Source organism: Gossypium hirsutum, chromosome A05, assembly GCF_007990345.1.
Source record: "Gossypium hirsutum isolate 1008001.06 chromosome A05, Gossypium_hirsutum_v2.1, whole genome shotgun sequence".
Lineage (NCBI taxonomy): Eukaryota > Viridiplantae > Streptophyta > Magnoliopsida > Malvales > Malvaceae > Gossypium > Gossypium hirsutum.
Window position 1 is genome coordinate 19185375 of NC_053428.1, and position 12731 is coordinate 19198105.

A 12731-nucleotide genomic window follows, 5' to 3' on the forward strand; every position below is an offset into this window, starting at 1 on the left:
CCCCCCTGGAGACTTGGGCCCAATAAACTGAATTTCATATCCAAACCAAAACATCATTCATAAATTAATAGTTTACTTGGGTATGATAAAAAGATTTTCAGGTTTTGTTAGTTTAAATGCAGAGACAAAAAGCTTAAATAGTAAGCAATATATTATGAACTCAGTCATGCAACGAGCCATATAGTTGGCTTGCAACCACATACAAATTAACCACTGTCGACTCTCTAGTTCTCAACCCGTGGTCGATAATCACAAAGAAATAGATGCAAAAGGGCGTTTAAGAGAACTACGCTTTTACACTAATTTGGCCTTTGGGGGCACGACACCAGTAAAACACAACATCCTTTTCTTATATAGATTCTTAATGCACTTACTTACAATCGAGCCAAGCATGGAGCACTTGAGAGTGAATAAGCAACCTCTTCTTTTTCTTCGGCTATCACTGCTCTTCCTTCTTCCCCTTCTCCGTAGCTTCCTCTTCCATTACCTGACCGCAAGAATCCGCCATCGTTATCAAACTTGAGTTCCATTAAAGCATTCATTTTACCTCTTAGAAAATACTGCTTAGCCGCCCACCTTTGAATTTTACCCGAAGTTGTTTTCGGGACACTTCTACTTTTTACAAGAACTACCATCCCTACATCAACTTTTTCGTTTTCGAAAACATTTTCTCTGATTCTTTCACATATATTCCTCAAAATCTTATTATCTTTTTCACTCCTCTGCATTTCTGCAACAAGAGCGATCATTCTTGAAACATCAAATGCAGCGAGACAACCCCTTCTTATGAACTGTGGGCAACTATTGTAAGCTGCAGTCTCTATGTAATGAGGGTGTATGTCCTTACCGTTTGGGAGCTTAATCACCTCTGCGCAACGACCTGTTACGAAGAGAAATCTTTCTTCCCCTTTAACAATCCCTTTATCCCCGGTCCGGACGAAACACCGACTGACCTTGTTACTAAGTCTACCTTTGAATATGTCTTGAGTTAAGAAAGGATGGCCTAAGTAACCTGAGGCGTTGCTTGGAGACGAAACCCAAATCTCGCCTTCGATTCCGTCATCAACAGGTTCGTGTGTGTGCTCGTTCACTACAATGATGTCCATGTCCTCTTCTTCTTCTTCACTGGCAAGTCTCGCTATAGGTAAGAGCTTGTTGTGGGAAGGGAAAACGGGGAAACAGGAGTTTCCAGAGTTGTCATCGTTTCTCCATGCTGTGGAAACGAAAGTGCAATTCTCTGCTAAGCCATAAGAGGGGGAGATGGACGATGGGTTTAATCCAAAAGGCTTGAACACATGAAGAAATTCTTCAACTGATGCCTTGTAAATGGGCTCATTAATGATAATGAGGTTTCTCAAACTCCATAGATTGATAGGTGAGCTTCCTGTTTCCACTCCACCACGCTTCACGACTAGTGGCAAGGTGAATGATGGAACCGGAGTACAAGTGGCCTTAAACTGTGTAATGAGCTCGATCCATAGACTAGGCCGGTTGACAAAAGCTGCGGGTGACGTTAGCACGCATGTTGCACCAGATACAATGGTCAATAACAGAAACATTAGGCCACAATCATGGTACTGAGGCAACCAAGAGACGATTACACTATTTGGATGTAAGTCATAAGCTTTCCTTGCTGTTCTAACATTGTGAGCTGCTGATCCGGCTGTCACAAGCACTGGCTTTGGGATCCCTGTTGCACCTGAGGTGTATTGAATCAAGTAAGTTTCATCAGGTTTGCAACCGTCATAAGACATAGAATCCAGTCTTGAATCTGCATTTTTATGTTTGACATCTTCAGTAGGAACCCACTTCAGGTTCTGTAACATCTGGGCAAGCTTCTTGTCTTTGGAGGGCAAAGAGAGATATTGCTGAACTTTTGTGATATAATCATGGTGAGCAATGGCAGCTTTAGGCTTTGTCTGGGAGAGAGCTCTGAGCAGGTGATGATGGTTTTGTTTGGAAAAAGAAGGGTCAGGTGGGAATATGGGCACGCTCAAAAGGCCGGCTCTTTGACACCCAAAAATAATCTCAACCAGCTCCAGCCCAGGCGTGCATAAAATGATTACAGTGTCGCCTCTTTGTAGTGAGTGCAGCAGCTGGATAGAAATGGACTGCACTGAATCATTGAGCTGAGCATAGGTAAGTGTTGAGCCATTGCTTACATTGGTCGTGCCATCTTCGGACCAAATGAAAGCTGGCTTGGACCTAAAGGCTGACAGGCTAGCCCATAGGGGAAGGTATTGGTCAACAACTGGTTGGTCAGGGAAAATAGGGTCGTAGTTCTCATAATTCATATTTCTTGGTCTTGTGCTTTTTGATGTTTTGTCTACCTGTTAATCCACTTTTATAGCGAGGAAAGCGAGGTCAACGCTGGGGGATAAGGTGCGTATATCGTCAGCATTGATTGAAGACATCATATAGTAAAACTGAGCACAACAAAATATTCGTGAGAATATCCAAGTATGATCCTGGAATGATTTACCCGTAAATAGGTAATAATGTCACCTTCTTCATGTTTGTACATAATTGTCCCTGTTACATCCCAGACGGCTTTTGCTTGATTATTAGATGCTGTCCCAGCTTCTCACCGAAGCGGATTAACAATAGAATATTAGGTGAATATAACAAATTAAATGTTGGATCTTACCATAAACCCCTGCAAACAGTTTGCGGGAATTCCAAGGGCTTAATGCCAATAATGATATGGAATATGCGGCAAATAGATGATTAAGTCTAGGTATCGTTTGGTTAGTTCATGTCTTCAAATCAAATGGCATGATAACGAAACCCTGTTTGGTTAATGGTAATCCTGTTACATTAATCTTTGCACTTTAGCTACTAAAACTATTCTCCATCTAGATTTTCAACATTTCCGGTTTATATCACCAGGAACCCAGTATTCCCTTGCGGCTCTCAATTAATTCGGAGTGGGCCCTGATTAATTAACATGCGGCCAGATATTAGACGACTCAAGAGACACAAAGCCACTCCAACAGTGAATTGCAATCCATTAATGTCTTGTATGAGACAGCTGACAGCTAAAATAAGAAGACCAAAGAACCGGGCAGTGTGTTTATTCAATCTCAAAGCAGATTTAGGAGACCAAAGTTAAAAAGACTTTACTCTTAAGGCTTATAATTTTAATGGCTTTCAGAACAATAATTTTCACGCAAACATTTTTCCTTTCAAGTGCCTGCCTTTCAGATCCATGGATTGTGACAAACGCCAAACATTCCATCTCCAATGACAATCATTGCCCCCAGGCACAGGCCCTGATCATATAACAGACAGAAAAATCATTACATAAACATTATACATAAATTTTAGAGCCAAGCAAGCAAGAAATAAAGAAGAAAAAGATAGCTTTCAGGTTGCATGGATCATATAACCTCATGATGATATTGTACTTTACCATGTAAATCTATAGCATAAGTTAGTAGATTGGGATTCTAAGAGGAGCCAATTATGCATTACTATCCTTGTTGATATCTTAATATCAATTTGATAGTTTAGATCTATGTTGAAGATTACTTCTTTACCTAGGATACCACAGGGTAATCTAACTGAACTTTGAACAGAGGACAACAACCATTCTTTTGAAAATTATAGAAACTTTACGGCACTTGGAGAACAATATTAAAGAAACAAGGGAAAAATAATAAAGGATATCTCCTTAGGCTAATTTTTATTCAGGCTTTTTTCCTTAAACTAGTGAAAGAGATGCAACTTCATAACAAACTAAGAATATAACTAAACTGGTCATAGAAAAAAAAAAAAAGAAGAGAATATAACTAAAGAACAGATGCTACTTTGCATAGACAATCAATCAGCAGTAAGATTGTCTAAACTTTGCATAAAACTTCATTAAATAGAATGGGAATCCAAACCTCAAAATTTGTTACAGTTGCCTTTGTGGACAGACAGGTCAAAGGCACCAAGCATGGAAAGATTCCAATTTATAGAGGTTAAGACTCTCTTCCTTACGAATCTGAGATTAGAAGCTCCCTTCGACCAGTTTCAAGGTTAGGAGCTCCCTTCGACAAGTTCCATGTATTATTCATAAATTATTCATGTGACAGAAACCACAAGGGAAAGGCTTCATCAAATTAAATCGGACTTTCCCCTGAATCACCAGGTAACTAGATTCATAATCCATGACCATAATAAGAGTCTACCACAATTCCCAGCAATGTAGCATAAGAATTCAGGCACAAAAAACTTATAAGGCTGAAAAGCATATAATGATGGACAGGTTCTATTTGCTATTTATCTCCAATTCAAACCTTGACTTGCACCATTATCAAGCTACATATGACATATAATCATAAAACGGTGATCTGTTTGAACATGGTGTCACGCCTCACGAGTATCCACAACAGTCCCAAACTTCATTCCCAGAAAAAGTGTCCCCAAAGTTTATGCAGCTTGCAATGTTACAATTTCGGGCAAACTAACATCTATTTCTACTTCTGTTTAACTCTAACTGCAGTGATGACCAAACATTAATTCATTGTCTTCTTTCAAATGCAAAACATGAACAAGTTATCATTAAGGTGTTTTCATGCCAACATAAACATAGATCTAAACATGCTCTCCCAAATCCATATTACTATTCTGTAATTACTATCAAGATTTGATATTTTTAATAGATAATATATATAATAACACTAAAGAACCAAGGTCAAAGATAAAGGGATAAACTGGATTCCCATAGCATGTAAATTGAAAGAATATAGAAATGAAAACAAAAAATTGAATTTGCTTTACTGGTATAAAATTCTAAAAAATGTTAGTTAAAGTATACCCTTAGCACCTCTATTTAGTAATTTTCGATAAAAATCATATCCTTTAACAAAGCGTTCTATAAATTCATATAGCATTTCAGAGCACTTTTCGAAGTTGACACAAATCCTGCCAGTTGCCTTAAGTTAGGAGGCCAGTTCCCTTTTCTAGATTTGTTTTCCCCCAGATAATGATAACACATTGCAGGGTATATATAATATCCATGCATGTAAATATTTAATCCTAACAGGAGATTTGTATTCTAAGACTTCCATAACTTTCTTAAGACCTAAAGACAACAAAGTAATAAATTTCAAGTCTAACAAACAGCACTTGAAATACATATAAAAAATAGCCCCTGGTTACTATCAATCCTACATAGAAAATATAACTGTTGAAATGAATCTTCTAATAGGCACAAAAAGGTAAAACGGGGCAAGGTCATAGAAAATGTCAAATGTCTCTTAATGGGCATCAACCAGCTACTATAAGGCGAGGAAAAAACAATCCATTTTTTTTTTTAAGATGGCAACTAATACTAGTAACACCAAAACATGCAACAAAGGACACATTTTTCTTTTCTCCAAGAAAGAGATCATACCCAAGGTTGAGAATGCTATTAATGGGGTCCATAAGCGGGGGCTGTTGCTGATGTTGTTGCGGCTCCTCTTGTTGCTGCAGCGGTGGAAGACTAGCACCAGCAGCAACCGCGGCAGCACTCGAAGGCGCTCCTTTGGCCTCCACATACCTCCAAAGATACCAGGAAGCAACCGACCTGTATGGCCTCCATTTCTCACACAATTGATCCATCTGCGAAGGCCTTGGCAACTCCTCCAAATTGTAGAGCAATTGAACCCCTTTTCGAACCCCGAGATCATTAATTGGCAAAACATCGGGTCTATGAAGCGAAAAAATCATGAACATATGAACCGACCAAGAACCAATCCCATTGACCATCGTAAGCATGGTGAAAAGTGATTTGTCATCCATATTTACAATCGCCGAGTCCGATAATATCCCCGTCTGGTATTTTCTCGCGAGATCATGAAGGTAACTCGCTTTTCGTCCCGAGACACCAATTTGTCGCAGCTGTTGAGAGGTTAAAGAAAGAACAGTTTCAGGAACAACCCCGTTTTCGCCTCCGCAGAGAGAGATGAAGCGGGTGTAGATGGAGGTTCCGGCTTTGAAAGCGAGCTGTTGGTAGAGAATGCTCCGAGTGAGCGCGAGGAAAGGGGCATGGAAAGTGTCGAAGGTCGGAGGTGGATGGAGGTCGATTAAGGAAGCGAGGAGGGGATCGGCGTCGCGAAGGTGGCGGATGGCGGTTTCGACCTCGCCCTCGCAAGAGAGGGACCGAGCAATGATTCGTGGAGCCACAACCGCTAGGGCTCGATGTTGACTGAGTTTTGTTTTGGAAGTTCTGCCGACAGTTTTACGCTGTTCGGTCAGGGATGTGGAGGAGGAGGTCGTTGCTTGTTGGGAGGCATTAGGGTCGAAGCTCAGGTCAGGGGAGAGTTTCCGGATTTTTCGAGGGCGGGAAGGGATTTTCGAAGGAGGAGACGAGGTTGGGAGAGGAACATTGACTAGCTCCGTCGGACCACATGCTACAATAGCGGTACAGGCGGTGGTAACGGTGGAAACAGCGGCCGTGGAGGTATTACTCGGGTCTCCAGATTGGTTTTGAACTTGGGCTTGAGTCGTAGTAGAGGAGTCATTAGGTGGCTGAGATTGAACCTGCGGCTGAGGCTGCGACGGGGTTTGTTCGCCCATTTGAAATCGATCAAAATCTGAGATATAATTTAAAAATCTTTGGAGAATGAAAGCGGCGTTGGCGTTGGCGTTGGCGTTGACGTTGACGATGGGCAGCGGGGTTAAGGGTCGAAGTAGTGGAAGGAAAATAGATGAGCGAGTGGAGGTATTGTGAGAGCAAGTCCAATGACTCCAAACATAGATCAGTGGAGTGACTGATCCCTTTTTTTATTATTTAATCCATAAAATTGTCAATCTAATTCTGAACTGTGTTCTTAATTTTGCATCTCAGTTCAGTTGCCGAACAAGTGTTGTCTCCCGAGAAGGTAAAGTTTTATCGCTTATTCATATTCCACTCCCATTTACAGCGCGTGCTTATCACTTCACACCAAACGGTTGCTCAAATCAAGCCGGCCTAGGACTAGCCCTAGTTACGTAACGTACCACCTATTGCGCAGGTTTTGGCCCATCAACATTTACTTCAGTCCACAGCCGGAAATTATTTAAGGAAAAATGGAGTTAATTATACTCGTGCTATTGCTGTTTTTAACCTTCGTTACTAAATGCAACATCAAACACTGATATTATGTTATACTAGGACTTTGACTGTGCAACTGGTCCTTTGTTTATAATGACTGGACAGCCAGACAAGGTTGATAGTGTTAACAAAAAGTAAAAATTTGAATATCAAATTATGAAATCTCAAATAACTAACATGGACACCATAATTGAAGCAATGTTTTGTTTTGGCTTCCTGACAAACTCGATCTCCCTTCACCCTCATGATTCAATGGTTGCAATTTCCCTTTGACTTAAAAGAAGCCAAGCCAGTTCCTACAATTCGCATTTTGTCACAGTAATTTTCATTTTGTCACATATCTCAATAGATGTATAATTTTTTGATGTTATTTTCTTCTTCTGGCATGGAAAAAGGCACACGCTCTAGCCAGCACCCTTTGTTGCTGGCTTGTATTTCTACAAGGCTTAATTTCATCGTCAAATAAATATCTGTATTGTCTTTACCTATTTTAGTGATATTAACTCATTCATACGAAAGTGCTTTGCCTTGAACAAAATACGAAAGTGCTTTGCCTTGAACAAAAACGAAACAAACACTACAACCTTTCTTTCTCCCTCGTCTTCCAATCACAACCTATAAATGACTGGTCTTTACCATGTGTTGGGACAATATTATTATTGCGTGTCAGATACAATAAGTTCATCTAAATCAGTTACCTTAGGAATAAACGTATTGACCGAAATAGAAACAGCAGGAAAGCAAGGACCACTAATCTCAGTTCATGCTATAACTACTTTCCACGTTTAGCCGCAGCTGAAATGTATGTCATTTATGAACGTACATGATAATTTTATGTCAGACATTGTTTGGCATGAATACTTTTAAGAGAAATTGATAACAAAAAATTGAGAAATGAATAATCTAAATAGCATCTAATGCAATGATGCCATAATGATGAAAATTTTCAAAAAAAAAAAAACTACCAGTCTCAAACAGGTCAATTACTAGTACATGGAGAATTATAGTACAAAATGAGCAAGTCTCACACGATGGTACTCCAGATATGCATGCAAGCGCAAGTAAATGAGAGAAAAAAGATAAAAATAAAACACATTTGACAACATGCCGAGAATAAGAATGACACAACAGTACACATCAAGAACTATAGAAAAACCAAGGCACAGCGGTTCTGCCTACCAATGAAATCCTCTATTTGAATGTAGAATCTAACTCAAAATATTGCTCAGCTAGGTGTTTATTTTCACAGGATACATATCAATGCAATCTTCCCAAGGACCATTGCTAGATGACTTAACATTCCGAAGAGCTTCCCAAACTGCACTATTACATTTGAAGCCACTCCCAAATGCGATTTGCCAAACACGGTTTCGCTTCCGCATCCTCCCCTTGGCCTCAATGTAGGCCAATTCATACCAAATGGAACTTGAAGAAGTATTTCCAAAACGATGGAGTGTCATTCTAGAAGCCTCCACGTGTATTGGTAGCAGCTGCAGGTTTTTCTCCAGCTCATCAATCACAGCTCTACCCCCAGCATGTATACAGAAATGATCAAATGCCAACTTGAAATCTGGAATATAAGGCTTAATACCGGCATTGAACAATTTCTTCACCACCAAGGTTGTGAAAAACAAAAGCTGCTCGCTGATTGGTAGCACGAGAGGACCCAAAGTAGTGATATTGGTCTTCAGTGCACCTCCGGCAATGGCCATCAAATCTTTAGACAGTGAAACACCTGTCTTCCCTGCATCGTCCTGTTCCTGATACACACACCTAAATGCCTTATCATCTGCTCCTCGATGTGTTCGAACCACATGAATAAGCTTATACTTAGCCCGCCTCCTATCCTTAGACTTATTTGAAAGCAAAACAGCGGAACCCCCGACGCGAAACAAACAATTGGGGATCAACATGGACTTCTTGTTCCCAAAATACCAGTTCTGAGTGATGTTCTCAGTACTCACAACAACAGCATACGTATTCCTATGTACCTGCAACATATCCTTAGCAAGATCTACGGCGATCACCCCAGCACTACACCCCATCCCACCTAAATTAAAACTCCTAATATTTCCCCTCAGCTTGTACTTGTTCACAATCATGGCAGACAATGAAGGTGTTGGATTAAACAAACTACAATTCACAACAAGAATACCAATATCTTTGGGTTTGACATTTGTGTTATGGAAAAGAATATCCAGTGCCCCAAACATAACCTCCTCAGCTTCTTCCCTCGCCGCCGCCATGGAGGGCGTTGGAGGGATGTTATGCATAGCTTTAGGCACATAAGTCTCTTCCCCGAGCCCCGAGCGCTCCAAAATCTTGCGCTGGAACTCCAGAGACGATTCATCAAAATCACCGGTCAACTTAGAGTGATCCATAAAACGACCGTAGGGCGCCTTAAGATGGTCGGGAGCACGGTAGCAAGAATAGTTAACAAGGTAAACGGGTCTGGGTCGAGTCATGATGTAGACTGTTAACCCAAAGACTAAGATAGCAGAACAAATGATTATGCTAGCCAGGTTGTACTGAAGGTGAACCCATAACTGGCGTAAATCATCGAGATTCATTTGAGAAACTTCGATTGAGATCACCGCGATGAGAGGAATAAAACACAGGGTCAAAAGATTGGAAATTAAATAGTGATAGCCTAGTTTTACGTACTTGAGATTAACGCTTTGAAGGAAATCCGGGAGCCTTCGGGATTGATGGATCTGAACGCCGACTGAGCCGCTTCCCGAGCCACCGTTCGTGGTGGCTACGCCCCCTTGGTTCATGGTGCCGACCTGGTCTGTTAACAGTAATGAGCCCAGGGGTCTGGTCAGATTTTGACGCTTGGGATAAGAAGATCGTTAATTTCCTCAGACCAGTAGATGCTTTCGGGACCAGCAAAATCTAAGAGTTAGATTTACAGCAGGTCCTTGCCCAAGGGCATCAACTTTGTTCCAGAAATATGGAAGCTCCAAAGAAGGGTAAAAACAAAGGGCAAAGATGGAATATAATCTCAAGTTTTAAAGCCCCCTCCCCAGGAGAAAAATCTCTTTTCCTTGTATTGGACGTGGTTTAGACGTACTTTCCTTATTTGTTACTATTTGTTTAGACCTTACATTTCAGCTTTTCTAATAGGTTTTTGCTTCCCTTTTTTCACTTTTTTTTTTTCGGCAAACATAAACCTCGTGAATTTCCGCGGCTTTAAATCTGTTCTTCAATACTTATGTCGAAATGCCAGCTATGAAAACTGAGTCAGCCGGTCGTTAAATTGCAATAATACAAAATTGCCAACCTGCATGGGAAAATGGTACGTTACTGGGATCATCGGGGGCCAGCTGGGAAGCCCCACTGTCTGTGGCTGAGCCGGGGGCTGGTGGGGTCGATCTTAAAATGAAACTTTTTTTTAAAAATCTTTTATAATTTATAAAATTTTAAATTAAAAAATATAAACTATTAAAATGATAAACTTGTATTTTTACTATTAAAATAATAAACTTGTATTTTTACTATCATCAAAATATACTATTTAATTTCAGCCAAAAAAAATTTTATGCCTCCACCTACCCTAAGATATAAGGACGTCAAGCTTTACGACCAAAATTGATCCACGTCAATTCTTTTGATTGCATGATAGACTTCCCTGAAAAATATTGGCGCACGTGTAAACGAGGTGCTCTACCAACTGAGCTATAGCCCTTGTGTTTGTGATACATATTTTATCATATTATGTAGATAATTTCTTGTCAAGATGAATATTACATGATCCAACATCATAATCATACCATTTTGGTCGGTTTGATTGGTATTGCTTAGAAGTAATATTGGATTATATAAACTATTAAAATAATAAACTTGTATTTTTACTATCATCAAAATATACTATTTAATTTCAGCTAAAAAAAATTTTATGCCTCCACCTACCCTAAAATATAAGGACGTCAAGCTTTACGACCAAAACTAGTCCACTTCAACTCTGCAATGTTTCTATTATTTTTATCTAGATTCCAATTGTGTGTCATTTCTTATAAGACTCATTTTTAAGTACTACAAATTTGATGTTTAGATTATCTTGAGTTTACATTTTTTTAAATATTTTTTAAAAATTATTTTTAATAAAATAATCATGACATAAAATTATATTTATTACAAAGTACTATAGATATGTTTTTTATTTGATAATCGAAATTCATTTTTAAATATAATATTTATGCTTAATTAAAATTTAATTTGAAATTATATATTAAATATAGTGTTAGTATTTGGTACACTAGTAGTGTATTCTCTCTTTTTTTATTTTACAAGCAACCTTAAAAAATTAATATTTCTCTTTTTTTAATATTTATTATTTTAATATTTTACTGTGTCTCTATAAGTCATTTGTCAACCCCTTGATCCTACTTGTAGTGTTTAAAAACTCTACTAGCAGCGGGGGCGAAGCAAGAAAACATTTTTAGGGGGCAAAATTAAATTGTAATTTTTATGATGGTAAAAATACTATTTTTAAAAGATTAAATTAAAATTTTATATTTTTAAATGGTTAAAGTGTAATTTTACTTTTCCTAATTTTAAATGGCCAAAATAGAAATTTTTTCATTTTAAGAGGGTGGAGCCCTTGCCAACCCTCCCTAGATTCACCCGTAAGGCACCAAATATTACTCCTTAAATATATATTAAATATATATATATAAGAGTAAATAGTGGCACATTAAAACTAAAGGAAAAAATCAAACTAAACAACTTTTAAACAAATACTTATATCTATATATATTTTTAAAATAGTTATATTATACACTATAAAACATTTATTACTAACTATGTATAAATTAAAATATATTTATTATTAAAATATTGAGAAAAAAATCAAAAAATATTAAGAATAATATTTAAAATTATCATTAATTTTAAATTTTATTATTAAAATAAATTGTACTATAAAACATTTATTAAAATAATAATTAATTCATTATATTAATAATTTATTATATGATAAAATATAAATATTTATGTTTAATAGTATTAGAAAATTATAATACTTGAGATCAATATTTTAATATTTTTAAAGATTAAGATTTAAAAAATAGAATAATATTTAGTTTTATTGAAGTTAATTCTTATATTAAAAATCAAGTTACTTGTAGAAAAGTTTTTTCTTCAAAGAATAACTTACACCATTAAAAAAAAGTAATTCAATTTAAAAAAAATGTATTTTCCATTATCTACGAGTCAAATTTTACTATAAAAAAAAGACAAAAAAATGTAAAAAGTAAATTTTAATAACTATAAACCAAACACAATCTTAAATTTAAAATATAATCAAAGTCAGAATTAGCATTTATTCAAATGCGTTACCACTAACAATTCAGCGAGCTATTTCTCGTCATGACAATTTGTTTGTTGTTTAATTTCGATTAAATTTATTTAAATCTCGCCAACTGGTGGTCAAAGTCATTCCTCTTATGTCGGTGAAAGCAAATGGGTTCATCAAATGATGGTGGCGTGGAAGATGGTCAAAAGTTATCTATAAATTACATTGGTATTTTTAACTAAATTTATAAGAATTTGAATTTAAATATGTAAAAAAATTTATATAAATAAAATTAAAATTATAAATTTGTAATTAATTATTTGAAAATGTAATTTAAATTTAAATAATAGATACACAGGATATCCATCT

General features: G+C 37.3%; 3 protein-coding genes across 4 annotated transcripts; all 3 read right to left on the reverse strand.

The window, feature by feature from the left end:
• Window positions 1-374: 374 nt before the first annotated feature.
• On the reverse strand, window positions 375-2294 carry LOC121202885 (4-hydroxyphenylalkanoate adenylyltransferase). The gene has a single exon (XM_041111889.1). The coding sequence runs from the start codon at window positions 2292-2294 to the stop codon at window positions 375-377; it is 1920 nt and encodes a 639-aa protein (XP_040967823.1).
• A 750-nt stretch (window positions 2295-3044) lies between these two features.
• Window positions 3045-6872, reverse strand: LOC107960425 (probable DNA-3-methyladenine glycosylase 2). Of its 2 annotated transcripts, none has more exons than XM_041113810.1 (2): window positions 5384-6872; window positions 3045-3272 (listed from the first exon to the last, which is right to left on the reverse strand). In XM_041113810.1, the coding sequence occupies exons 1-2, from the start codon at window positions 6547-6549 to the stop codon at window positions 3251-3253; spliced, it is 1188 nt and encodes a 395-aa protein (XP_040969744.1). In that variant the 5' UTR covers window positions 6550-6872; the 3' UTR covers window positions 3045-3250. The 2 variants fall into 2 exon arrangements, with proteins under 2 accessions (XP_040969744.1, XP_040969745.1); XM_041113811.1 differs by lacking the exon at window positions 3045-3272 and adding an exon at window positions 3888-4123 and having other exon boundaries at window positions 5384-6864.
• A 1093-nt stretch (window positions 6873-7965) lies between these two features.
• Window positions 7966-10258, reverse strand: LOC107960424 (3-ketoacyl-CoA synthase 4). Its single transcript, XM_016896776.2, has one exon. The coding sequence runs from the start codon at window positions 9841-9843 to the stop codon at window positions 8296-8298; it is 1548 nt and encodes a 515-aa protein (XP_016752265.2). The 5' UTR covers window positions 9844-10258; the 3' UTR covers window positions 7966-8295.
• Between the last annotated feature and the right edge of the window lie 2473 nt (window positions 10259-12731).